Source organism: Mollisia scopiformis, assembly GCF_001500285.1.
Source record: "Mollisia scopiformis unplaced genomic scaffold LY89scaffold_42, whole genome shotgun sequence".
Classification (NCBI taxonomy): Eukaryota; Fungi; Ascomycota; class Leotiomycetes; order Helotiales; family Mollisiaceae; genus Mollisia; species Mollisia scopiformis.
The window spans coordinates 240,732-267,559 of NW_017263622.1; the positions used below are offsets into that span (position 1 = coordinate 240,732).

Sequence of the window (26,828 nt, forward strand, 5' to 3'; positions counted from 1 at the left end):
AATTTTAGATCGAGGTGTTCACAGCTTTTTAGGGCTGAAAAACGGTATTTCGGGTTGCTGCCTTCTCGCTCCAGATATCACTCCAGGCCAGTCATCACTTCAACAATTCAAAATGTCTACAATATTCTTGATTCAACGTAAAGTACAGTAATCCTATCTGTCATCTCATCTTCTGGCTGCCTACCAAGCTATGCAAAAGAAGCATAACATATTACCCGACCCCTCCCATCATGCAAGAAACAGAAAACACTCAGTAAAGGTATGAACTCCAACCCAAGGAAAAGAAAACATCAAGTGCGTGAGCATGCAGCATTATATACGTCGTCAACGATCATGTAGTCTAACCAGAGCACATCAAGCACTCCTCTCTGTTGTCAATGCTGCCTGGAGAATGGTCAGTGCTGATCTGGAAATGAGACAGGGAACTTACACTGCAGAGCAGCCTCGGCATAGATATCATGCTCTCTATCATCACTCTCTTCCTTGGTATCCTCTTCTTGCTTGGTCTTCTCGATAGCAGGTTCGGGAAGCTCTTCCTCTTTTGGTGGAACGGTTGTTGGCTCAGTAGCCAAAGACTTGGGGCTATCACCTTCGGGAACATCAGCCTTGAATGTAGGAGGCTTAACAACAGCAGCTGGATTGAACTTCTTGTTCTCAGACGCCGGCGGAGGAGTTGTCGTCGGCGTCGGAACTCCGTTTGGGGCACTGATTGGGGTCTTGTTGCGGTACAATGGTTGAGGACCAGGAGATTGAGTAATGTAGCCAGTGGATGGACGCTTCTTAGCAGGTCTCTCACGAGCAACGTTGGTATCAGCAACGAGAAGAGCTTCTTGGTCGACAGTAAACTGGATAGGAGCTGAAGCAGCCATGGTACGGAGATAGTACATGCCAGTTTTCAGACCCAACTTCCAGCCAGCGAAGTGCATACTGGTGATCTTGCCCATTGTGGGATCCTTCATGTGAATGTTCATCGATTGTGATTGGTCAATGTAAGCACCACGGTCAGCGGCCATTTGGACGATGGTTCGCTGTGAGATTTCCCAAACGGTCTTGTAAAGAGCCTTGATATCAGCTGGGATGTTGGGGATGTTCTGAATCGATCCACCATCGGCAATGATACGGTTCTTCATGTTGTCAGACCAGAGACCCATGTCAACAAGATCCTTGAGCAACCATGGGTTGACGACTTGGAACTCGCCAGCAAGAACACGACGAGAGTAGATGTTGGACGTATATGGCTCAAAGCACTCATTGAAGCCAAGAATTTGACTGGTGCTGGCAGTTGGCATAGGAGCGACAAGCAAGCTATTGCGAAGACCATGTTGCTTGATTTTCTGCTTCAAGCTGTCCCAATCCCAGAGATCTGTTGGAGTAACACCCCACATATCATACTGCAACTCGCCCTTGGAGGCAGGAGAACCCTCAAATGTCTCATAAGTGCCATCAACCTTGGCAAGCTCAACTGAAGCAGTGAGTGCGGCATGGTAGATGGTCTCGAAGATTTGAATGTTGAGGTGCTTGGCCTCTGGAGAGTCGAATGGAAGACGAAGAGCCAAGAAAGCATCAGCAAGACCCTGGACACCAACGGCGATAGGTCGGTGGCGGAAGTTGCTTCTCTTGGCTTCGGGAACAGGGTAATAGTTGACATCAATGATCTTGTTCAAGTTCTTGACAACGACTTGGCAGACTTCGTGAAGTCTCTGGAAGTCATAAGTGCCGTTGTTCATGTCGACATAGGTAGGAAGGGCAAGTGAAGCCAAGTTGCAGACGGCAACCTCATCTGGAGCACAGTACTCAACAATCTCAGTGCAGAGGTTCGAGCTTCGGATGGTACCGAGATTCTTCTGGTTGCTCTTTCTGTTGCAAGCATCCTTGTAAAGCATGAAGGGATTGCCAGTCTCGGTCTGAGCCTCCAGGATGGAGTACCAGAGCTTTTGCGCCTTGATGGTCTTGCGACCCTTACCTTCGCGCTCATACTGCTCGTAGAGAGCCTCGAATTCATCGCCATAGACATCAGCCAAGCCTGGGCACTCATTGGGGCACATCAAAGTCCACTCGCCATTCTTTTCAACTCGCTTCATGAAAAGATCAGGAATCCACAGGGCGTAGAAGAGATCACGAGCTCGGACCTCCTCCTTGCCGTGATTCTTTCGAAGATCAAGGTACTCGAAGACATCGGCGTGCCATGGCTCAAGATAGATAGCGAAAGCACCTGGTCGCTTGTTACCACCTTGGTCAACGTAACGAGCAGTGTTGTTGAAGACTCGGAGCATGGGGACGATGCCGTTCGAGTTACCATTTGTTCCTGCAATGTAGGCTCCGGTAGCGCGGATTCGATGAACGTTGAGGCCAATTCCACCAGCATTCTTGGAAATCATGGCGCAAGTCTTCAATGTGTCGTAGATACCGTCGATACTGTCCTCCTTCATGTCGACAAGGAAACATGAAGAGAGTTGGGCTTGTGGAGTACCAGCAGCGAAGAGAGTTGGGGAAGCATGCGTGAAGCACTTCTGGGACATCAGATTGTATGTCTCAATCGCAGCCTCGATATCTTCACCGTGAATGCCGACTGCTACTCGCATAATCATGTGTTGTGGGCGTTCGCAGATCTTGCCATTGAGGCGGAGGAGGTATGATCGCTCGAGAGTCTTGAAGCCAAAGTATTGGTAATTGAAATCTCGGTCGTAGACAATAGCGGAATTAAGTTCTGCCTCGTGCTTGATAACACACTTGTATGTGGCCTCGCTGATCATAGGAGAAAGCTTGCCATTCCGAGGATTGACGTAGTTGTAGAGGTCTGATATCACAGTCGAGAACTGCTTCTTGGTCTGCTTGTGGAGGTTGGAGACTGCAATTCGTGCAGCGAGGATGGCATAGTCGGGATGGGTAACGGTCATGTATGCAGCAGTTTCTGCGGCCTAGGTCGGAAAGTCAGCAGAGCTCGACGCGTTTGGACGCGTGGAATGGATAGGGTAGAGGTAATTCGTACCAGATTGTCCAGCTCAACTGTTGTTACACCTTGATAGACACCAGAGATAACCTTTTGGGTAATTGCTGCAGCATCGACATGTTCGGCGTCAAGTCCATAACACAGTCGAGAGACGCGAGCTGTGATCTTGTCGAATTGAACGCGTTCCTTGCGTCCATCTGCAGAGCATTAGCTGAGGTCAAGATTGTATATAGCTGAGGAACATACCGCGCTTCCACACATACATGGCGGCGACGTGGATAGGGAAGTTCTTGGGAGAGGGGTCGATGATGTAAAGGGGCAAAGAAGATTTTGTTGACGTAGAGTATCAATGCGAGTGATCCTACGAGTTGTAGTGTTACTCGACACGATCAATCAACTTTGGAGGAGATCTTGAAGTTGTTGAAGAAGGATGAAGAAGTTCGGCGTTGACGAGGGAGGAAGAATGTTTTTGAAGTACCTACTTTACGCGCCACGACGCGACTTCCTCGTTTGTCAGCCACGCGCTAGTCTGAACCTTGGATGTCAATAACGCGAAACCACTTTAAGATGTGTTGCCTGAAACCCTTAGCAACGAGGTGTTTGTGTGGGGAATATGGATGGGAATTACGTTCTGCATGAGTCACGGACGGAGTTTTCGGGTTGATGCATGACCTTAGAGTGTTTTACATGCAAGTGTTAGAAGTCACGTGTTTTGGCGTTGGACAAAAAAGGGGTGAGGAGAGTAGCGAGGGCGTTCAGCATGTTGAAATTATGATATTGACAAGTTCACAACATTATGGATCGTTGCAGGCCGGCAAGATCAGCTTTCCAAGCACAAGACCACTGAGGGAGTTGAGGTAGTAGAATTAGAATCACTGCATCTTTTACAGCTGGATCAAGTCATTCTCCAGGTTTCATTTCTACATGCTCACGACTTCCGACCACCCAATAGGTCGTTTAATACTACACCAGGATGATTTCCGCTGTGTATCGGCAAACCGGAATCTTCTGAAACCGAGGAAGGAGCGGCGGGAAGGAGAACTTGACTCCAGTCATCAATCTCATGTATCTTGCGGCCTTCAAGATTAGCCACCATGGTTTCCAATGACCCATCTGGACGATCAGTTGGGCTCTTCCGATATACAACCTTTGTAATCTCGCCGTGTCGAGCAGTGAAGTTCAGCGAGAACTGCGTCCTGATTAGAAAGCTCCCACAGAGGAGAAGATACTTACGCCAGATGAAATGTTAGGATCGTTGGGCGATTCTCCTTTCTTGAGATGGTCTGAATCGAAAGAGAAAGTGAATTGAGGAGTCTGGCAATAAATCCAATCAAGGGACTGACTATTGTTAGCCTCCAATCTTCGGCGGTTGAGGAGATCTGCACAAACCTTCAGCTCCTTCAAACCTTTACCTATCTCAGGAACATCCTCCTCCTGATTTCCGACCAATATAACCTCTGTACTTCCATACATCTCGTTGAATTCGCTGATTACACTCTCTTCGAAAGCTTCATTGGCCACTCCCGTATTTGTAATTGGTGAGCTCACACTCTCAACGCCCCTTGTTTCGATGTACGGCTTCGCTTTGGATCGGAGGTATTGAGAAATGATTGGCAGATTCGGACTGGATAGAAGGCATGTTCCATGATGCAAAGATCTCTGCCGTACAAGCTTGTACGCAGAACCCGAGACCTTGAAGGTCTTGTCCTCCCCTTTTACCTCTTGGTCCACCAGTATATCATGACGCTCGTTGACCCTGGCCCTCTCAATTCCAAGCTTCTTTAGAGCTCGAACCACCATATGCGCATGTTTATCTCTATCGAAAGCCGGTGGGGGACATATAACGCTGTAATTCACGTTCCCTTCGTCATGGAAAACTGTTCCTCCTCCTGAACGACGTCGCACAAGGTCAATTTTCAGCTCTCCATGGCGGAGCAGGCTAAGATTGACTTCGAACCAAGGATTCTGATTTCGTCCGAGAACAATAGAAGGTCGATTCGTATATAGAAAGAGGACTGTTGATTCGGGAGGTGTCTTCTGCAAAAGGAAATGCTCAATTGACAGGTTCAAGTACGGATCGAGAGATCTGGACATATAGACTTGTGATTTATTCGCCGAATTGGACGCTGCATAGGTAAATTGGGAATATCTTCGTACAAAAGGAGAAACATTGGAATGTACTTGCAGGATGCGGTGCCATCCTCTGGAGGGTGCCATGTGTCTCGAATGGAAAGTAGATATCAAGGCTGAGAGTCGAACTGTGGATCAGTGAAGCTCTCGGGAGCTTCAGGCTGCACGACGCTAAGGCGGTGAAGATCTTCTCCGAGCTCGGCTGCCACAAAACAGTCACCAGGCTGAAGAAAACAAAAAGAATCGCCTCATCCTCGAATTTCGACGAAAACACTCAACCCTTCACGATGTCGACCTTTGGGCAGTACTTCAAAGTTACTACGTAAGCTGGCCTCAATTGGCCGAACAGAGGAACGTGCTCACAATTGCTAGGTACGGCGAGTCGCATTGTCGCTCAGTAGGATGTATCGTCGATGGTGTCCCTCCAGGAATGGAGCTTACAGAAGATGATATCCAACCGCAGATGACAAGAAGAAGACCAGGCCAGAGTGCGCTGACCACGCCTCGCAATGAAATGGACTTGGTGGAGATTCAATCTGGTACAGAATTCGGCGTCACTCTCGGAACTCCAATCGCAATGATCGTACGAAATAAAGATCAAAGACCTCACGATTATGGAAACAAGACAATGGATCTATACCCGAGGCCTAGTCACGCAGATTGGACATATTTGGAGAAGTACGGAGTCAAAGCCAGCAGTGGCGGAGGCAGAAGCAGTGCCAGAGAGACGATTGGAAGAGTTGCTGCCAGTGCCATTGCAGAGAAGTACTTGAAGTTGTCCTACGGCATTGAGATTGTGGCTTTCGTCTCTTCTGTGGGTAGTGTACACATGTTCCCTCCTACTGCGACGCATCCTACACCATCTACGAATCCTGCCTTCCTTTCTCTGATCGATTCAATTAGCAGAGAGAAGGTCGACGAATTCGTTCCAGTACGATGTCCAGACAAGGCTGCATCCGAGAAGATGGCGGAGTATATCGCAGATTTCAGGGACAGACAGGACAGTATTGGAGGTACGGTGACGTGTGTGATTAGGAATGTGCCTAGTGGGCTAGGAGAGCCATGCTTCGACAAGATGGAAGCTCTGCTTGCTCACGCAATGCTGAGCATTCCTGCTACGAAGGGATTCGAGATTGGCTCGGGTTTTGGGGGATGCGAGGTTCCTGGCTCGACACACAATGATCCTTTCATTCTCGCTCCGGAAGTACCACCACTAGAGACTGGCGCGACGAAGAATGGCATTCCCAGACCGAAGCTTACCACGAAGACCAATAATTCAGGAGGTATTCAAGGAGGGATCACCAACGGAGCACCGATATACTTCCGAGTAGCGTTCAAGCCACCTGCGACGATTGGTCAAGCTCAACAAACATCAACATACGATGGAGATGCAGAGGGTGTATTGGAGGCGAAGGGACGACATGATCCATGTGTCGTTCCTAGAGCTGTGCCAATTGTTGAGGCTATGGCTGCACTGGCTGTTGTTGATGCTTTAATGGCTCAACAATCGAGGCAGATGACAAGAAATCTTTTACCGCCATTGAAGCAAACAATACCGGCAGCTAAATCTGCTCTTGAGACTGAGGCGAACGAAAAGCATGGCGTCAACGGAGTTGCAAAATAGAGAGAAATGAATTGGACTTTTGATCGTATCTGTCTTCCCTGTTATCGATGTCTGCTCTTGGATGAAGCATCAGGGGCGATGAACTAATCTCTTTCGATTCATATAATCTTCCTGTCGACATTTCAGTCCGCAGACTGGTTCTAGGTCGTGCAGCTCTCAAACGTGGCGTTCCGAGAAGAGGTCGAGATTGCAATCTTTCTCATTCAGCCTCATACACAAACTTGGTATTGTGCTCAATAATCCGATGGACTGGACATTAATCATTCTCAGGAATGACTGGTGCATTTAAGGGCATTCTTGCATATGCCACAATGGAGCTAGGAAATATGGGAGTTTCCCGGAACTCGTTTCTCAGCATTCATTCGATAAAGCGTCTTGAGCACGTAGGACATGACAAGCCACTTAATCACATGCTAAACGAGTCATCAGGAACGAGGAGCATTCAAAGTCTTCATCCCAAGAAGCTGAAGAACTCTGGAGACCAGGCCGAATATTGTGGCATCAATCAAGTGATCGACTCAGCTTTGCTGTCAGCCCCCATGTCCCAAGCTTTGATTTGTCCCCCTCTCACTGCCATCCACGAAGAGCTCCTGGACAATTTAGTGGCAAACATTCCGAAAATCACGCTACCCCTCTCCTTCGGAAGTCGTATATCCTACTAGTGCTTAGTGTTCCTCGACAAGTGGATCATATTTTCTTATGAATGACGAGTCATTGCGAAACACTGACGATGCCGTATTGCAACCAGTGGTATCTAGAATTTTTGTATAAAAAGTGCGGAGGTTGTGGACCTAATTTGGACTCGGGACTGAAGTACCGAAAATCTAGGAGCGGGGCTAAACATAGACCCCTTTGAGACATCGACTGACAGCTGGTTGACTGTGGCTTGAAATTTACGGACACTGAAACAAAATGTCTCGTCTCGTTTGGGTGCTGAAGGAGGCTCTCAAGCAAGATCTTCGTAAGTTGGGGAGCTCCTTCTCAGCTCTCAATAGCCTTCCTATCTTGTCCAGGTGGTGCAAAGGCATCCGGTACACAGCATTAATAGTCGGCCCGTGGTGCCACGTGACTGCTTGTGAGACATTCAAAACGACCTAATTTCAACATCATCGTTGCACAACGTCGAAGTCAATGGCCCCAAGCCTTGGTTCAAGAACTCAGCACGGTAGGATTTCTTTTGCCAAGGTACGGTAAGTTTACGGTCTCGCTCGATCTCTCCAATTGGCTCTCGGTCAATATCTGCGCACGAACGAGGTCTGGCCATGTTCCGAATATCATCTCCTCACGGCCTGCGTCAAATTGGCAACGCCATTTTTCACCATCTTGCAGCTGCGCCGAGGCCTGGCACCTTGGTTTTTAGCGATCGTCAAAAGTTGACGAGAATGGTACACAAACTGCGGTCCTTTGGTGAAGACCGATTTCGGCATGGCCATACTTGCAAGGACCGGAAAGAGAAGATCATTTGTTCTCGCACAAAGGTCCAATTGATACTTGATCGACTGCTCCATGGACCATGGACTTTGTACTCTGACAAAGCTGCCAACGCAGAAATTCAGGAATCGGGAAAAAGTATCTTTTACGGCTGAGGGATCACGGCTTTTACCCTGCAGCCATCCATTCAGCTGCGCCTTGTGAGATGGCGCTCATTGGCTATATCGCATCACAACACCGTCTCACCACGACTTTCGCTGCCACTGATGCTGACAGCAAAAAGCCACAGTTATCGCGCTCTGGTCCTCTAAGGCAGAAGCTGCCGCCGTCCCTCAGTTCGGAATCTGCCTGACAGGGAAGTCCTTTCGATGTGTCAGCTCATCTTCTCCGTGCCACTGGTTTATCACCAGCCCTACCATTTCTTCTTCCCATCTGCCATGCTTTCGGGATCACTGTCTGGTCCGCCCCTGGAAACAACACGATCGCGGGTAATCCTTTCTTCGGACCTCGATCACCTTCGTTGACTTCCAGAGAAGTTTTGTTTTCTTTCATTATTGTTTTGCATTATATTATCTTTGGCCGATGTTCGCAGCCTGCCAATCACTTACTGGTGGCCTCACCGCGACTTCGTCTTACACAACAGGCTGCTGAAGAGAAGGAAATTTTGGCGTGATGTCGAAGATACTCGGCGTGATCCTATTGTTGGCTCGATTATCATGGCAGCAGCAAGACCCTGTGACTGATTTTTGTCGGAGATGGGGACATCAAACTGCTGTTATTGATGAGAGGTTGTGGATTGATGGAGGTCAAGTCAATTGGACGCCGTTTACATCAAGCTCGCAAAATGTTTCCAGTACGTATTTTTGCTTCTTTAACACAATCTCTCCCTTTTCGAGGTTGTTGGTTACTAATTGTTCATTCCTGCAGATACTTGGCTGCTTTACAACGACCTCACCATAGATTCTCCTCTTGGAATGCCCCAGCTTAATGCTACAAATTACAAGAACGCTACGGTACCCGATGTCACTGGTGGAATACTCTGGGAAGACAACATAAACAAGCGGTTCTACCTTTTTGGGGGCGAATATTTGAATGATGGAGTTGGACCAAGTCCCGTTAATTTATGGTCTTTCGACGCCATCTATGATTATTGGGTAACCTTTGGAGCCCCTCAAGTCACAGCTTCGATTTCAGGCGTCTCCTATGCTGGCCATGTAGTAGCTCCAGAAGTTGGTCAGGGTTTTGCGCTTGGAGGGTGGATGAGCAATCTTACTGTCCCGAACTGGTCTGGAGGTCCAGTTGCTAGTAGTGCTCTGCTAAAATACGATATGACGACCAATTTGTGGACGAACAGTAGCGGTCCAGATTCTACACCTCGAGCTGAAGGGGCAATGGTGTATATCCCAGCGAGCGACCACGGGCTGTTGATTTATTTTGGAGGTGTCACGGCGCCATATTACAACTCTACAATGGTCGAAGCTCCAATGAGCGAGATTCATGTTTACGATGTAACGAGCTCTAATTGGTATACACAAACAGCAACGGGGCAAATTCCACCAAATCGGAGACGTTTCTGTGCTGGAGCAACATGGGCAGCAGATAAATCCTCATATAACATGTGAGTTCTTCCAACCTGATCCTAGAAGTGGCTAATATCAACCAGATATATTTACGGTGGTCTTGGATTTGGTGCCAACTCAACTGGATTCGATGATTTATGGATCCTGTCATTGCCCTCATTTACTTGGATCCAGTGGTATGTGGGCACGAATCCTGAAGCATATCATCATTCCTTGACTTGTAATGTCGTCAACAATGCTCAAATGCTTGTCATTGGAGGTACCTTTCCTGTTGGGGATTCATGCGACGCTCCGAATGTTTGGGGAACTCATAATGTCGACATGGGAAAAGTATCCGGAAACATGTGGGAGGTTTACACGCCGAATTTGACGACCTACCATGTACCACCTGAGGTAATCTCTATAGTGGGTGGCTCGTAAGTACCTTTTCACCGAGACCTGAAGCAAAGCTGACTTGCCATAGATCCCTTGGAGGCGCCACAGCTACTGCACCAGCTGCAGGATTTCAGAGCCATGATCTCTCCGTATACTTCACGGAACACGCCTCTGCAGCCGTCCGGACTGCAACACGAGCCATTCCTTCCTCCACATCCAGCAGTACTGGAACTTCATCTTCGAAACTTTCGGCTGGTGCAATTGCAGGCATTGCGGTAGGCGGAGCTGTGGTATTAATCGCGATTCTTCTTGGAGGCTGCTGCTTGATCCGTCGCCATAGACGAAGAAACATCCAGCAACAATCACCTGCTGGATATCCCACTCCGGACTACGCCGTCGTGCCCCAGACTCCACACAGCCCTTACACTCCAGGAAGTCAGTATCAGCAAGGATACCAACCTCCCATGCCTGTCCAGCAACATTATCAATTGCCAGCAGTTGTTCCTGTGGAGTTGCAAGGAAATAATTATCAAATGGATCCCACAAAGCATGCTGGTATTCAGCAGCTTCCAGCCGATCAGTATTCCTACCAAGGTTGGCAAGGATCGCCAGACGCCTCACCTCAACCTCAACACCTTTCTCCTTCACAGTCTGTGCATTCACCTCATCCATCACATTCTCCGCATCCATCTTACTTCAGCCCTCAAACGGATTCGAACTCGAATACGTTGTACAGCGCGCCGGGGTCCGCAACGTCACCGACCCCCACCTATTCGAGTGTGGGAAGGCACGCCAGGAAACCTGTTGCACCACCTAATCAGACATACTATTCCCCTTGAATTGTTCATTTTTTGTTTGTAAGCGGACTAGCGAGTGAAACTATGGGCGTTAAGGATGGGACATACCAGTGGCACAATTGCTGCGACATGAATTTATGATGGATACCGTTGGTCTAAAATATATAATCATTGATAGTGTATATTCAAACACAGATGATTCTGTCCATTTGCACTCGTCTGAGAATGACCCTAATGTCGAATTTCAATGTGTAACCGACTCCCCACAGCCCATGCCTGCTCAACAATAGCGTGAAATGTGTCAAGAGCCATGACTATCAAGTCAGAGTTGAGCAATGGCATCTCGTCTCCCCCAACCTTCTAGTACACCTTAATTCCAAGCGGGGTATTTTAGGTGGCACCGTGGCTTTGAAAGATCAGACTAACAATTGTAAGTGCATCGAAGTCAGCGGAATCTTCAGCGTTTCTGATTCGATGTCTCGTATAGTCTACCGTTCAACGTTAAATACTCGGTAAGGTTAACGGTAAATCAACCAATCAAAAGCCACAGAGCCCAAATCCTGAAAATGAAGCGGAAACGCGGACCATCATCCTGCCGCAGACGAGTGTCTCATCTATTGTTTGTGCAACCTTGAACCTTTTCAACATGTGCAATGGATCACCATAATTATACCTCGAAGCCATGAATACATATCTTTCGGTACTGTTATGCCTTGCTGGAGCAGAGCTCTTGCGAAGATGCTACTCGGTCGTCATCTGTGCCTTCACAGGGCCTTTGTCAAAGATTCCAGGGCCATTTTTGAACAAGTTTACACCTATTCCATGGGGAATTCAAAATCTTACAGGAAATTCTATGAATGTGGCACCGAAGATGTTTGCGAAGTACGGCGATGTCATTCGAGTTGGTATGGTTGCTCCTTCCAAGAAAATATATCGTCAGCGCTGACCCGTCTCAGGTCCGAGGGACGTCATGATTGCAGAGAAATCAGGCGTGCAGAAGATTCTTGTTGATGAAGATTTCGTGAAGGCACCAGTCTACGAGAAAGTCCGTCTGTATCCAGGTGTCACAAGTCTCATTACAGAGAGAGATAGAGCTGCGTACAGACAGAAGGTAATTACTGAAGCTGCGACTTGTATTTTTCGCGCTAAGTTTTGCAGCGACGACTGATCTCTCCTGGATTTTCTATTAGCTACTTGAATGGCCTGGAGCCGCTCATGAAGGAATGTTTAGACGTTCTTGAAAGAACTTTGAACAAGGAATGTGAGAAGGGTGGCGGTCATGCGGTAATCAACATGTCACAGATGCTGGGAAATTTAACTTCTGTAATTGTTCTCTCCAATTCATGGAATCACTTGCTAATGAATCAGGATGTCATGAGCGCCACATCCTTCGGGGGCTCGTTCGGCTTAGTTGAGTCAAATGACTTGAAGATGAAGAACATGGTGATGGACCGCTTGAAACGAGCTGCTCTAGATGCACAGCTCCCGTTCATCAAATATCTTCCCTTTGTCCCTCCTTCTCAAGGGGAAGGACTGAATAATATCATTGATGACATTGTCGCCACGCGAAAAGCAGAAAGTCAAAAGCCGAAGAAAGATCTTCTCCAAATTATTGTCGATGTCAATGAGAACAATCCCGACACTTTCACGCATTTGCATGTTAGGGAGGAGATGTCACTGTTCATGTGAGCTTGAATGTTGAAGGACATTTGCGTACTTGACACTGATATAAGTAGGATTGCTGGAGCAGACACGACAAGTACCACGGCCACGTTCACACTTCTTCTGCTTGTGAATAATCAGGACAAGCTCAAAAAGCTGGTGGAGGAGATTGATTTCGCCTTTCCCTCAATCCATGACTCTATCACATTCGCCAAAACGCAAGACCTACCTTATTTGAATGCAGTCATCAACGAGAGTATGAGAAGGATGCCAATTGTGGCGCTCGGTAAGTCGATTGAAAATAGCACAGAGCGCTTTTCAGGAGCTCCATTACCACCGCCTCTTCTTCACTTGCCAGCCCTTCATTGTCCAGATACTGACTCGTGGGTAGGTCTTGCACGCTGGACAGAAAAAACATCCATGATCTCTGGCTTTGAGATCCCGAAAGATGTGAGTCAAAATTGAGGATCCGAAGATGGGAATTAATCATTCATCTAGACCATTGTATCTCCTGCTGTCGGCCAGTTGATGAGAGATCCCCGTGTCTGGCCTGATCCAGACAAATTCATTCCGGAAAGATGGCTAGAACCGTACAAAGATGTGGAAGCTGACAAGAAAGCTTTCCATCCGTTTTCTTCGGGGTCTAGAAACTGTCCCGGACAACAGTGAGTTAAAACTACTGATCAAATGGCTAGTCACTGACCCTCGTAGATTTGCTTTGAAAGAATTGCGACTTATACTTGTTACCCTCATCCGGCGATACGAACTGAGCCTCGTACCAGGTCAGTCGCATGAGATGAGACTTCACACCGTTCCTTGGTTTACTCAAGGATTTTACAACGTTGGAGTGAAGCAAAGATGACATCCTCAACTCATGTTCGACTCTAGACTGGACTTTCTTCCCCCGTGCTCTTCGAATGTTGATAACTCAGAGCTCTGAGGGGGTTTGGGCATGTGGAGTGGAGGAGTTGAATCTTCAGCGGTTGTTAGAGGATGGTGATGAAAAGTTTGATGGTCTTTACCCACAGGACTACGGACGAGGTTGGAGTAATCCAAAACATGCTTGATGATTGCAATGCTAGAGCATTCAAATAGCTGCTATAGAAAGTTGAAACTGCTTACTCGGTCTATTGATGAGTGTCCCTGGTGAGTCGGATGCTTGGGCCTGTAACAAGACGCGTAATCCATCTCCAGAAGGCGTAGGTTTGGCTTCCGAGCAACGAACTGACGAGACGGAACATTGAGTGAGACGAAATGGAGAATGCTGACGAAGGGTAACAAAACATTGAATCGGAAAAAGCAGAAATGTGCACTGAGATCCTACAGGAAAGCTTGAGTACGTTCCCGCCGACAGTAAAGCTTGTTTCAGCGGCATTGCGCAACCGTTTCCGACTAAGATGCTGGGTTGAGCTGAAGTGAAACAGATGTTGTCAAGATTTGGAAGATGGCACGCACTAAGCATCAACTTCGATGGAAGTGGAGCTTCGAGACGGCTGAGCGGGGCGCATAGTTCGCCTTGACGTATGAAAGACAATGAATTTGCGTTGATCGGCGGTAGAATTATTGAAGACGATGGAAGCAATTGCCTTTGCATGAAGAACACTGGACGATCATCTGCATTTCCTATCAGCTCAAAGCCTGTTTCTCGCAAGGACATGGAAAGAGCGCTCCTATGTTGAAGTACTGTGGTAGACTTAAATATGTTCCTGCTCCCAACCGCCCAAGTGCTGGAAACATTCTCTCGCCCCGTATTGATTGCATTTTCCACTTGACTTTTCGCTTCCACCGTTCATCCACCGTTCACCCACACATCAGTATGCGTAGCCAGTCTTTCTTCTCTTTCGCCTTGGTCGCATTTGCTGCTACACATGCAGCTCCACTGCTTGAAGACGTGAAGGCAGCGATCGTTGTTCCAGGACAAGATTTCGTTGAAGTTTCGGATCGACAGGCTGATAATGTAGCATCGCTGTTGGCTTCGTTGCCTGCTGAAAACCATCAACCTGCCCGAAGAGACCTCGCTGGAGATCTCCTCAGTGCTCTTCCGGCCGAAAGTCATCAACCGACAGGAAGAGACCTGTCAGTAGATCTCCTTTAAACCCTTCCTGCGGAAAGTCACCAACCAGGTGCGCGAGACATCAACGCACATGCGACTGCCATCTCAGCCACACTGCCAGCCGACCATTTTCAGGGTTGAAATGTCGAATCCCATGCAGCCTCCATCCTCGCCACACTGTCCGAAAGTAACTTCCAAGGAAAATGGAAAGAGTCGGGGAAGACAGAGGAGAAAGGGTGATACGAGGGAGAGAAAAGGTTGTGGGTGAAGACTTCATGTACATAAACTAGAGTAAGAAATGACGGACATGCTGGGAAGAATCGTTCATCCAGAAATCGTTATTTATCAATCTGAACTCAAATTCTTCCAATTGACCAGAAACTGTATTGTCACACAAGTAGGACTTCCCACGAGGCAGAGACAAAATGCAAGCTTTGACAGCGACTTCCCCTCACCAACATTGAAGCTGAACACACTCGTGCTCAGCGGTTGCCAAATATGTGCTCTGAACATGGTTTGACGCATGTCCATCCTCACTTGTGCAGCTGCCGCCCTCCCGATAACCCAGCTAGAGAACACTTCTTGGAGGGCATGCCGGCCAAGCAGCGACGTGGCTAGAAAATGCCTCGACTATGGCCACGCAATTGACTTGCGAATGCGGCTGCAGATGGATGAACAAGCAGGTATCCGTCGCAGATTGCCATATATCCTGTATGCTTTCCCAATCCTTGGTATCGTGTGTTTCCAAACTTCTCGGTCGCTGAGGGATTTTCGCTCGATGATGTCGTTCGTGCGAGGTTGGGAAACGGTTGATCATCTGAACAGCTCAACGGCGGAGGGAATTGGGTTTGCAGGACGGCTTTTCGTGAAGGATGGCTATTCAGAGGATGCTGAGAGAATGGTTAATTCTCGTCGAAGGCGCAGAGGGGAGTACTGTGTAGATCATGATGGCAATCTCGAAAAGTCGACAACTCGAGGAGGCTCTGGAAACTCGAGCAGGGGAGCTGTTGACCTTCGACCTGTAGTTACCCCTCCTCTGTACAACTTCGCGCTTGCCGCCGTATATCATGGATGCTTGCAGTACGATCATCGCCTTGTCCGTGGATGCTGCAAAGAGTTGACGACGGGATGGTTGTCGTTGGTCCAAGCTTATCTTTGCAGTGGCTTTGGTGTGGCGGGTTGCATACAGCCAAGGACCGTTAATCTGCAAGTGGGGGCTTCAGAGGCTCAAAGTTGATAATTTCGTCAAAGCAGGTTTTACTTGCAGCATGCAATACGAGAAGCACTGCAGCCATTCCAGGTATTCGGGATGTCTCAACCGCTCTCGAGCATTTCCACCTTCCAACCTCATCATCCCACCTCGTTCTTGTACTTGTCTTGGGCATAGGGCAGCTGATCAGAGACCCTTCACATTGTTCGCAGGATCCAGAAGTTTTGCTTTTTGTCTTTGTCAACCCAAAGGATATCCTCACTAGGAGTTTTGGGCGTTGGATCGTGCAGAATATTTGAAGTCTTGACTTGACTTGGAAAGATTGTCTCAAACCACCATCCAGAACGTCGCCACCACATGCACTGAAGATGGGGGCGACCCCTCCTTTGTACAACATGGGACGGGAAATAAAAAGATCCTGGAAGTTTCTAGGATCACCAGGATGTCTTCACCGACTTCTTATCTTTTCCCATGTCTGCATGGAGATCATCCTAAGCTATGAATCTGACATGTTGGATTTCTGCGGGATTATTGGGTATGCATTTCTTAGCAAAAGGTCGAGAAGGATGCACATTGGTTCTCGAGCATGTGAATCCTGCATGCAAGCTTATATTCTCGCGAACTGTTGAGAGATAAGCCACACTTTTCACCGCTCAAGGAGGGTGTGAAGAGAAGAACGTGGGCGCTGCCGTTGGTGTTTGAACCAATCGAATATGTCTCCATTCGAGAATCGTTAGGCCTGTGTTAGGGGTGTCTCTGAAAGTTCAGGTGTGCCCTGGAACTGCATCCATTCACCATGATGGATGCGACCATTTTCGGTTTCGATATGATTTCAACACAATTGAGCCGCGCCATTGGGTGGCAAAGGTCATAGCAAATTCTCCGAGGTGGGTAGCATTGATGTCTTCGAAGCTTATTCTCTCGTTGTGTTTCACTACCAGAATTAAATTCTGCACTTCCCGCTTGTACGATCTACACCGCTGTCGTACACTGTTCCCGAGAAGGGCATCTTTTTTCCGTTGCCTATCTGTATGTAGTACTTAATCTCTGGGTGCCACCCTGAGAAGCTCAGCGTATATCTGCTTCTTGGCTCTCATTGTTTGTTTGTGTTTAAGCTTTTCCTGATTTTCCGTGTTGTGATTTTCTGGTTTCAGAAATCGGTCAGTGCAAGATGGGTTTGAAGTTCGACGAGACCACTCCACTCATCAAGGAGATTGATATCCAGTCAGAGTATTCTGCTCTTCACACAGAATTCGAACATCACCTGGGCGTTTGGCAAGCAATCAAGGTCTACAGTCCTGCTGTGTTCTGGTGTATCATTGTTTCCTTGACAGTGGTATTGAATGGATTTGACAATGCCTTGATTGGGAGCTTGATCAGTGTCGAGTCTTTCACCCAGCAATTCGGCCGACCTTATGGGGATGTATACGTTATCAGTGCTGCGTGGCTGGGAGCATTTAACTATGGTACGTGAAGGAAAGGGTTCGGGCGAATTGCTACTGACTTCTTCAGCTGCTATGCTTGGTGGCGCCATTGGTTCTCTAGCGGCTGGTATCCTGTATGATAGACTGGGGCCGAAGAGGACCCTCGGGTTATGTGTGTTCGGCTCGATTGGTGCGACGATCATCCAGTTCTTCAGCACCACTCCTGCTGTACTTTTCTTGGGCTTGGTATATACTCGGATTCAGCTCTGAAGCTTATTCTGACATTTCTAGCTCCTAAACGGGACGCTCGTTGGATTCTTCCCAGTCGTTGCTTCGGCTTACATTGGTGAAGTTTGTCCTGTCGTGCTGAGAGGCATCATGGGTTCCATGGTCAATTTGGGGTTCGTCGTGGGACGTGAGTTGACTCCCCCCTTACGCTGGGCCGGGCCGGGCTGACCTGATAGAATTGATCGCTTCCGGACTTTTGAAAGCCACGGAGAACATGACCTCGGAATGGGAGTACAAGATGCCCCTTGCTTCTCAATGGATCCTTCCAGTTGTTTTAATGCTGTTCTTACCCATAATGCCAGCATCACCATGGTGGCTCGTTCGGAAAGGAAAGGTCGAAAAGGCCGAGAAAGCGTTGAAGAAGCTGTCAACGAAAGCAGTAAACACAAGGAACGCTCTCGCCAACATCGAGGAGACTCTTTCCCATGAACAGAACTCCGGCGAACAGGTGAATGTCTTGGATTGCTTCAGAGGCACAAACCTACGACGTCTCATCATTGCGGTCATGGCATATCAACTTCAACCCCTGACTGGAAACGTCTTCTTCATCACTTATTCAGTGTACTTCTTCACGAACGCTGGACTCAGTCTCTCGGATGCCTTTTCGTTGAAACTTTGGTTGACTATTGCTGGATTCTTCGCGACTATCCTTGCTTGGCCAGTCATGTCTTGGACCGGACGCAGACCAATCCTCATTATTGGTACGGCATTCCTCACGATGACCATGTTCTTGATTGGTGTTTTGGATCTCGACTTTGTTCGGACCTCATCATCAATCTACACACAATCTATGCTGATGGTCTTTGCAACCATTGTGTATGATCTTTCGACAGGTCCGATGTGCTTCGTTATACTTTGCGAGATTCCAGCTCCTAGAGTCAGGGGTATTACGATTGCCATTGCGAGTGTGTTGACTTCAATTACCTCCGTCATTATCACGGTCTTGATTCCATATGGTCTGAACATCGACCAGTTGAACCTAGGAGGAAAGGTCGGGTTCGTGTTCATGGTTCTCGGAGCTCTTTGCACAGCATGGTGCTTCTTCTGTTTGCCAGAAAGCAAGGGAAGGACATTCGAGGAGCTGGATATTCTGTTCGAAAAAGAGGTGCCTAGTCGAAAGTTTCAAGATTATGATGTTCTGGGCGAGGAAGAAGAGTGCACGATTTTGTATTGATGGAGAGAGTGTGTGGGGCATGGATATTTTGTATCAAAAAAAGGCGTTTGCAGGCATATATTGGGTTGCATTGGCTGGCGTTTATGGAGGGAGTGGGCATTATTGGTTGATGCATACATGATGGGCATGAGCGATGTCAATGAATGATATTTGAATTCCTGGTTCGTAATGGCTTTCGCTCTCTCCGGTGACAAGTGTCTTGTTAGTTGGGCCAGTGCTGCATGGAGCATCATGGATCTGTTGTGATGAAGGGGCATAGATTCACTGCGATCATCGTTCCTAGGTACGTGGCCTGCGAGGCAATGCAAAGTCAAGTCATGTGGGGAGATCTGCCCAGACACCGACGGAGTTGCGGTTACGAAGTTGGAAAATTGACAAGGCTGCAAGAACATTCAAACTTACAGACAATCACTTGACATACAAAGCTTTGCATTGCTATTCCATGTCTATTCTATCGAATCTGCGCAGAGGTATGAGTCTTCTTGAGCAAGAGCGCGTGACTAGCAGGTGAGAAATCTCCCTTGCTCCACGCCACGCCCGCTTAAAAAGGAACTCTGTCTTCGTCTCCGCAACCTAGCCTATCCCACTCAGTCTTACTGAGTCCATCGATTGGCGTGGCAGGCCTTTTGTAATCTACCGTGACAGCAGCTCGATTCGCTGGCGTCAGCTGCAGAAATTGTGCATACCACTCGGTAATAACGGGGAGGCGTCCATCGTGGTCCCGAAATTTCAACCAGCTTTTGAAAACCGTCATGATGTGGGTAGCAGCTTTATGCACCCTCTTAGGGACATGATTCTTCCGACCGCTGGGTTGATCTAGCAGCTCGAGCCATATAAGACTTCGTAAATGGGCGTTGTTGTGGGAGTGGATGCACTCAAGCTTGAAGGTTGGACTGAGCATCGAATTCAGCTCATCGAGATATTTGCCATTTTCTGCAGTAATAAGTATATCGTAAGGACGAACATCAATCATCAGAGAGAACCGAGGTTGGCCTGTGTTGGAATCCCATCCTAAGCTCGGTGACCACTTCGGATCATTCTTTTGTTCCATTACTGCTTGGTGAAAACCATCACTATATTCCTTCGCGGTGAGATCTTCAAAGCCGTCGAAGTCATTTTCAGGGCTGTAAGGAGGACTTTGTCTTGGAGAAGCGAAGAAGTGATTGTCAATTATCCATGTAATCTTCGATCGTGGTTTTGCTGTCGGAGATTGGACCTTTGAGGTTGGAAGGAGCGAAGGAGAACTCGAAAATGATGGACTATGGATGGCAACAAAAGGGTGAGGTAGCGGTATCGGAACATCTTGTGAAGTAGACACTAGGGTAGACACATCTTCAATTGGCCTCGAATTTCTCCCTGTTCGAAGTTAGTACGAGCCTACAGTTTGCGCTGCCAAACATACAGAGGTAATTCCATAAACGACACTCGGCTTCTATCTGTTTTGCTTGTTGGTTACGAAAAGGGAAATCGCGAGGAACAGTAATGTTGAGGTGTCGATAGAATTCGCTTTCAAGCTTGGCATCTGTCAAGAAAGGATGCAAAGATTGGTTTCCATTTTGATGATAATCGTCCTTGATAGAAGCCAATCGGCTTTCCAGGATCATCCGCGGCGATTGCACTCGTTCTGGCTTCAACATGATTGGTGATGCGTGGTTATTGAGAACTGTTGCGTTGTGTTTAGGAAGGTGGCTTGGAGAGGTCAACATGGCCGAAGAAGTGATTCGAAGTTGGTTAGACAATAATGGCAAAAGCGCACGTGTATGAAGGTTGATGTCGAGACTGTTCGCGTAACAGTTCGAAAGGTGAATTAGTATCGATTGTCCACAAGGCCCAGGGGGTCTTGGCTCAGGAAGTCTCGGCCTAAAATTTCTGACAGTATGACAAAAACCCAAATCCTTTTGTTGTCCGAACTGGCCAGAATGCCCACGGCTTGTAGGAACTACAAGATGACGTCCAAAGTATTCTAAATTATATGAAAATGGGAAGCGACGACGGACTTGGTAAAAATAGCTTACCGCAGTAAACAGAAATTTAACATGAGACGGCTTGCTTCTCTGCCTCTCATCATTTATCGCCACTAGAGCGGGAATGGCCCAAACTTCTCGTCTCAATTCAGTGCCCAGAATGACGGCTTCTGACGAGTCAGCGGACGCGATCATTCTAATCTCATGAGCCCAGCGTGAAGCCACACCTCTTGTGTTTTCGCCATCGATCTAAAGAGGACGAACATTGCTACCTAGGCCCTTGCGGCCATTCCTTAGTGAAGAGCAAATGCGGAGACAAGATATGGGCAGCATGTCGTCAAGGTGATGAGGGATAGTATGAAAGCAAACGTGAGATGGAAGGTATTGCCCAAGTGAGAAAGAATGATCGTGCAATCGTTGGTGATTTGGACCTTGGACTTTCTTTGCAGTATCTGTACTGCGCTTTGCACTTGCCGTTTCTGCCAAGAGTTCTAGGCGATCTGGCTCTCAAAAGGAGAAGCTCTGCAGTGACTCTGCGAAGCACGAAGAATCATCGAACGTTGCCTTACCTTGAAATTTTGGTATGAAAATCCAATGAGAATCCCGACTTCGTGAATGAGGAGAGCTTCAAGCCTCGATCACGTCGTGAAGAATGCAAAGAAGAAACAAGTGTCATACTAAGTAGGTGGCTAGGGTACAATTAAAATTCTTGAGGAGTATGATATTGTGATACTTGGAATGTCATGGGAATCTCTCCGCAATTGAAATGGTGGCATTGGGTGCGCCTGGAAATGAACAGCATAGTAACCATGAGCATGACAAATTTGGATGTTGATTCTCCTCCAAGGAAGGAAGACACATTGAATCTGGCAGATCCACGCATTATGGAGACAAAGGAGTAGAGCTCTCCTTTTCACATAACCCATTGTAGGCTCCTGCCAAACTGGAATGCCAATGATGTCCCAATCACGCTTCGATTACGTTCTTGATATTGGATTTACTGGTCGTTCCCTACCCCAAGATCTGCTGGTAGGGCAGGCATACTGACAAAATGGCATTGAGTTGTCGGGGTCCAAAGGGTAGAAGCTGTCAGCGAGCCTTTGCTGCGGGAGGAACGATGGGATATGCAATCAGCTAGAATGGTAGACACCCTAATACTGCTGGAACTGCAGCGCTGGTTGCACGTGGGCAAACCGGGGTGGAATTATATCAAATGTCCTCGATTCCTCATAAGCCAATCTTGTATAGAGCCAGGAGGAAAGTCAGGTTCCGGTGGAAACATTGACAGAACTCCGGACATCTGGGTTGTGAAAGTGCACATCGTGGGAGGGACATTGGCAGATTGGTCGAGTCTCCAAGTTTCTTGCTGTTGCAGGGAATCAAGGGAGATTGGTGTTCGGTAGATTGAAGCCTTCCGCATGTCTCGATGAGTTGAAATATCCATGTGAACCATTGTATCCCCGTCCTGTCTGGCTCAGACTTAGGTAGCAACCCTGTAGGAGATTATTAGCAGATGTCAAGACGATGAGCTTGCGGAGCTTTGAAAGCAACTCCTTCAAGATGAAAAACATTGCAGATTAGTGTCTGCAACCTGCCATCTGTTTCGATAGTCGACAGCAAGGGTGACTGTTCGAGAAGTACAGTAGAAGGATTATGGTGAAGTTGGACAATAATTTGTATAGAGAGACTTGGATTGGACGGGCATTGAAGTCAGACCCCACCAAATAGGGTGGGGTACAATATTATGTAATCAGATCAAAGCAAGCACCAGTAATTGCCCGAATTCGTGGCGCACAGGCCATCCCCACCAAAATTATAAGGGGGCCAGAAATCAGTTAATTGAGACTATATACACCTGAATTACCATAATGCAGTCTTAATAGGCTTTCCACCATTATTAATAAGGCGCGCGCATCGCCTAGGCATCTGGGAAATTCGTTTCCGTACTTCCGTCATTATTACTTTGCTCCATTCCTCTTGTAAAGCCTCCTTGATTTCCTCCTCAGATTGGAAGATCCTATGCCGTAACCTCTGCTTAATTATGTTCCAGATAGCCTCGATTAGGTTCAGATCAGGGCTCTGGGCAGGGTGCTTTAAGTTAATAATCCAATTATTCTCCTTAAGCTGCTGCGCGAGGCCCCTTTTCCTCATACCGTGAGAGGGGTCCCCATCCTCTTGAAAAAGCCACGGTCCTAGGTCTCTTATACGTGCTTTTTGAATAGTATCGATATAAACTGGCAAGAGACGCTCTATATAGTACTTCTAAGTCATAGAATTACCCTGCGGCTTAACGTCGACTTTGTGAGGCTTCTGGGCTTCCCAATCCGTAAGTCTGGCTTGGTATTCCTCTGGCGTTTCAGTCGTTGGCCGCCGGCGAGGCTTAGTAGGCATTGGGGGTTGTTCTTCGTGCTCTTCTTCGTCATTATAGAACTCCAGCTTCTCAGCCTTATCAAACCAGGTGACCCACGCAGCCACATGAAACTTAACTCCCTTCCTCTCTCCTCTCTCCACAATATTCTCATCATCATACCGTGTCCCAAGCTCTCTAAGTATCCCAGGAGCTTGTTGTGCCGAAGGGTCAATATGTGCTTCATCGGTAAAGAATATATAAGACCAAAAGTCCTCCATTGTCTTATCCTTATGCTTATGTGCATAAGCTACCCGTTCGTCCTTATTCCTGGCCGAGATTTCCTTTTTGACAAATACACACTTATAAAACTAACCACCATTAGTATACTCTTTAAGCTTACGTTATAACTAACGCTTCTTACAAGGAATTTTGTGATAGGCAATCTGCGCTTCGTACGGCTAATTTCGGACAGGATTTCTAGCCGGATCGACTAGCTTCTTACACATAGCTTTTGTGACTTTTGAGGGCTTTCCAAGCTTGCCTGATCTCCCGCGTGTATGTCGATAAGCTAAGATACCTATATTTTCACGTTGCTTAAGCCAGCGTCGCGCGGTAGACTCAGTAGTGCTTTCATCCTTTGCGATCTGGCGTAGCGATTTGAATAAGATTTCTTTGTCGTACGCTGTGAAGAACCTAGTCTTTTTGATCGTATCAGCTTCGTGGCCACTAGAAGGGCCTGGCGGAGGGGTAATGCGGCTTGTGCGACGTGTAGTTGGGGCCATAGTGAGTGTTTAGAGTGATAATAGATAAATCGCAAAAATCGCGTTTCGCGATTTTTGGTGTTTTTGGCCCGTGCGCCACGAATTCGGGCACCCACTGGTGAAGCACGGTGAAGCACCAGAAGCTGGTGAAGTGCAAGCACCGAAGCACCAAACCCCGGTGAATCCCATCGCGATGCTCATCCACACTTGAGTTCATGCAATCAGCTTGACTGATGTGCGATCTCTATGAATTTGCACTGCAGAATGTGGTAAAGCCAACGACTTATCAGGCCTCAGCTTTGCCATTGAAGTTCTGCAGCAATCAGAGGACAATCTCCGCTGAATTGAAATCGGCGATGGGAACCATCAATGCCTACCTAGGTACATATCAAGGTACCTGGCGACTCGGTCGATCCACAGGAGGTGAGTATGGACCTGCTGTAATCACACCCTCCACCAAAGTCTTCTTTGGATGCTAACAATTTACAAAGGACCTTGTTGATCACCACACCTTGCGCGAACACGACCCCAAGCGCAACGAACACACCTGAGAATCGAGAGACCTGGCCCGTGTACAGGAGATGAGCCTTGGAAGGTCAAGAAGTGGTGGACACCGGCACGCAAAACGGGTCCTCCCGAAACGCAGAATCGTTGAATGCAGGGCAATATCTACCTCTCAATGTTCGAACTACCTACACCAACCCCTCTTCGATTTACCTCTCCGATATACGTCCTATTCAAACTACATTTTTCTCGATACTGCCTCAAATTTCAAACACCACAACACTTGCCCGCCGAACATTCTTCCTCCTCGATGTCTCTACAATCTTGCAACTCTCCATCAAGCAGAGCATATGATGACATTCGGGGTTTATCAGGCCAAGGCTGTGGAAGTGTACCATGTTTAGGCCGAGCTGACATGAGGGTCTAGCTCAGACCGGCCTCATCGACCCATATCCCCTTCCGCGATCCGTATTATATGCTCAATGCAACCGCTCCACAAACGTAAGTCTGCGGCGACTTGGCTTCGCGGACCAGCATACACCCTAGTGGGCGAACTCAGCGACACCCTTTCGAGGTTGAACGCTTGGTCCTTTGCTGGCTTATCTGTTTTCTTTCGAGGTTTGCTCAGGCGTCGTTAACTTGGCGGCTGCATCCTACACGGGTGGACTTTCAACGACCAAGTCTAAATTGAATCAACGACCCACTACGTCAAGTACACCGAGATGCAAAAGCCTTCAAATTCACGAGAGCCGGGATACCTTTCAGCACGAACCCACGCCAAGTGCGTGGCATTCGCATAAGTACTCTCCAATTTTCTATGATCACTCCATCTCTTATGAAGCCGCTCTTCAGATTGAAGAAAGAAATGTGGCTGAACCCTCGATCCCAATAGAATGGATATGCTGGAGGAGTTGCTTGGAGCCAATAATCCAAGTCGTCTTTTAGCCAACTCAGATCGCCATCTGAGTTTGATTGATAGCACACTCAGTAGCAACGACGAGCCTCCAAGTTTACCTTGTTCGATGCATGCTATCTCAGCCATTACCTCTGCATCAATTTTGCCTCTGGTCCATCAACATGACTCCATCATGTATCGGGAACACGGCCTGGCATGGGAGACGACGGAGTTGCCAATGCCTCCGGTGAATACTGCAAGAAGAGTACCCTCATAGTTACCCGGTTGCTCTGTGTCTCTGCATGTCACTATCTGCTTTAATGGAGGTAACCTTGACCCATTCCAGGGCATGATTTTTCGAGCGATACTGGCCACAACTGGCTACGTGACTTCAAAGTCGCATTGGCACTGATTCTTCCGGCGTCAGCGAGTGCAGGCTCATCACTCATAATGAGCTTTTCGGCATCACTCGGGTCTCGGCTCAGCGAGTTCCTCCGTCTGATTTTCTTTAGCCAATCAACTTGATGAAACAGGATTACTCCCCTGTGCCGCATTGCAATATAAATACGAGACTCACCCCTCGTTTCCATTCTCATGTCAAGCCATGACTATGGCGTCTCTCGCAACCACCCTTGGCCTCCGCGCTCCTTCTTTACCCAATGTCACGGTTCCCAGTTATGCTCCTGCCTTTTTGAGCTTCCACTTCGTCTTTGCGTACTGCGTTCTTGCCCCTCGTCACTTCAAACAAATATTCGGCATCGACCACAATGTTTCACCGAGGGAGGATCTAGTCAAGTACGGCGATGCAGTGGTGAAGTCGGGCAAAATCACTCAGAAGCAGCTCGAAATGATGAAGCGTAATGAGTCCGCGCACGCCAACGCCATCGAGAACTATATCTTATTCGTCGGGGCAGTAAGTTTTGCAACTTTCGCAGGAGTTGAGAGGGAGCTGGTGAACCGTGCAGGACTTGTATACACGATTGCGAGAGTTTCATATGGATTCATCTTTATTTTCGTTGATCAGACATTTTGGAGTTTGTTCAGAAGTGCTGCATGGTGGGTGGGGAATATAAGCTGTCTTTGGTTGCTTCGTAGAGCCGGGAAAAAGCTGAACATGGCTTGAAGGATGGAAGTCTGTGCTGGTGCTTGAGTGGATGATCACCTGAAATGAAGTTCTGTTGGCAGCATCATTGGATAAGCAACGTTGAATTTGACGGGTTGAATGCCATTCGACGAACTGCAAGTCGTGAGTCTCCACGAGGTAGGAATTGCTGCGCTTCCTCGACTCATTTTTGCCACCTTTCCACCCCCTCCTTCTCTTCTCCTTCCATGCAAGAAATATTTGCAGCGTTTGTCGACGTAGAAATTTATGCATCGCACGGTATCAAGGGCGCCAGCGACACATCTCCGCAGGAGTCTCTTCAATTAGCCCAATGTAACGCGTTTCAGCTCCCTCGGCTTCGGCGCGCTCTTTTTGGCTTGTTTCTTCTGTTCGCGGAGCTCTTTCTTAGACAGAGCTTCGGGTTGGAGTTTTGATTCAAGGGTTTCGTCCGGTTGTTGGTAGACGAAGTTTCCGAGGGCGTCTTTGAGACCTTCTTGACCCTTGGGTGCTTTGATCTGGGTGAGATCCATGATATCGGGTTTCTGGTATGCTGT

General features: G+C 47.8%; 10 protein-coding genes across 10 annotated transcripts; 5 read left to right on the forward strand and 5 right to left on the reverse strand.

Annotated features, from left to right (window-relative positions):
* Window positions 1–214: 214 nt before the first annotated feature.
* Window positions 215–3,404, reverse strand: LY89DRAFT_692414 (uncharacterized protein). The gene is made up of 4 exons (XM_018216535.1): window positions 3,197–3,404; window positions 2,990–3,147; window positions 431–2,918; window positions 215–384 (listed from the first exon to the last, which is right to left on the reverse strand). The coding sequence occupies exons 1-4, from the start codon at window positions 3,213–3,215 to the stop codon at window positions 341–343; spliced, it is 2,709 nt and encodes a 902-aa protein (XP_018060961.1). The 5' UTR covers window positions 3,216–3,404; the 3' UTR covers window positions 215–340.
* Window positions 3,405–4,011: 607 nt separating this feature from the next.
* LY89DRAFT_661976 (uncharacterized protein) lies at window positions 4,012–5,167 on the reverse strand (the record flags this gene model as incomplete). The annotated part of the gene is made up of 3 exons (XM_018212628.1): window positions 4,012–4,139; window positions 4,180–4,288; window positions 4,340–5,167. The coding sequence occupies 3 exons, from the start codon at window positions 5,165–5,167 to the stop codon at window positions 4,072–4,074; spliced, it is 1,005 nt and encodes a 334-aa protein (XP_018060962.1). The 3' UTR covers window positions 4,012–4,071.
* A 145-nt stretch (window positions 5,168–5,312) lies between these two features.
* Window positions 5,313–6,704, forward strand: LY89DRAFT_661977 (chorismate synthase-like protein; the record flags this gene model as incomplete). Its single annotated transcript, XM_018212629.1, has 2 exons — window positions 5,313–5,402; window positions 5,453–6,704. Exons 1-2 carry the CDS (start codon window positions 5,368–5,370, stop codon window positions 6,702–6,704), a joined length of 1,287 nt encoding a protein of 428 aa, XP_018060963.1. The 5' UTR covers window positions 5,313–5,367.
* Window positions 6,705–8,807: 2,103 nt separating this feature from the next.
* On the forward strand, window positions 8,808–10,929 carry LY89DRAFT_743750 (uncharacterized protein; the record flags this gene model as incomplete). The annotated part of the gene is made up of 4 exons (XM_018220977.1): window positions 8,808–8,988; window positions 9,063–9,753; window positions 9,799–10,131; window positions 10,179–10,929. 4 exons carry the CDS (start codon window positions 8,808–8,810, stop codon window positions 10,927–10,929), a joined length of 1,956 nt encoding a protein of 651 aa, XP_018060964.1.
* A 640-nt stretch (window positions 10,930–11,569) lies between these two features.
* Window positions 11,570–13,411, forward strand: LY89DRAFT_702918 (cytochrome P450; the record flags this gene model as incomplete). Its single annotated transcript, XM_018217278.1, has 8 exons — window positions 11,570–11,792; window positions 11,844–11,932; window positions 12,046–12,210; window positions 12,256–12,572; window positions 12,624–12,835; window positions 12,941–12,999; window positions 13,048–13,214; window positions 13,261–13,411. 8 exons carry the CDS (start codon window positions 11,570–11,572, stop codon window positions 13,409–13,411), a joined length of 1,383 nt encoding a protein of 460 aa, XP_018060965.1.
* Window positions 13,045–14,445, reverse strand: LY89DRAFT_408827 (uncharacterized protein). The gene is made up of 3 exons (XM_018207303.1): window positions 13,672–14,445; window positions 13,253–13,523; window positions 13,045–13,199 (listed from the first exon to the last, which is right to left on the reverse strand). The coding sequence occupies exons 1-2, from the start codon at window positions 14,204–14,206 to the stop codon at window positions 13,417–13,419; spliced, it is 642 nt and encodes a 213-aa protein (XP_018060966.1). The 5' UTR covers window positions 14,207–14,445; the 3' UTR covers window positions 13,045–13,199; window positions 13,253–13,416.
* A 2,190-nt stretch (window positions 14,446–16,635) lies between these two features.
* On the forward strand, window positions 16,636–18,885 carry LY89DRAFT_692418 (maltose permease). The gene is made up of 4 exons (XM_018216536.1): window positions 16,636–17,278; window positions 17,325–17,482; window positions 17,528–17,651; window positions 17,701–18,885. The coding sequence occupies exons 1-4, from the start codon at window positions 16,984–16,986 to the stop codon at window positions 18,696–18,698; spliced, it is 1,575 nt and encodes a 524-aa protein (XP_018060967.1). The 5' UTR covers window positions 16,636–16,983; the 3' UTR covers window positions 18,699–18,885.
* Window positions 18,886–19,239: 354 nt separating this feature from the next.
* LY89DRAFT_743753 (uncharacterized protein) lies at window positions 19,240–20,335 on the reverse strand (the record flags this gene model as incomplete). The annotated part of the gene is made up of 2 exons (XM_018220978.1): window positions 19,240–20,054; window positions 20,101–20,335. 2 exons carry the CDS (start codon window positions 20,333–20,335, stop codon window positions 19,240–19,242), a joined length of 1,050 nt encoding a protein of 349 aa, XP_018060981.1.
* Window positions 20,336–22,522: 2,187 nt separating this feature from the next.
* On the reverse strand, window positions 22,523–22,849 carry LY89DRAFT_602968 (uncharacterized protein; the record flags this gene model as incomplete). The annotated part of the gene is made up of 1 exon (XM_018210275.1): window positions 22,523–22,849. A coding segment is annotated over one exon (327 nt), but the record flags the coding sequence as incomplete, so codon positions are not given.
* Window positions 22,850–25,782: 2,933 nt separating this feature from the next.
* On the forward strand, window positions 25,783–26,295 carry LY89DRAFT_603035 (uncharacterized protein; the record flags this gene model as incomplete). The annotated part of the gene is made up of 1 exon (XM_018210279.1): window positions 25,783–26,295. The coding sequence occupies one exon, from the start codon at window positions 25,783–25,785 to the stop codon at window positions 26,293–26,295; it is 513 nt and encodes a 170-aa protein (XP_018060969.1).
* Window positions 26,296–26,828: the final 533 nt, after the last annotated feature.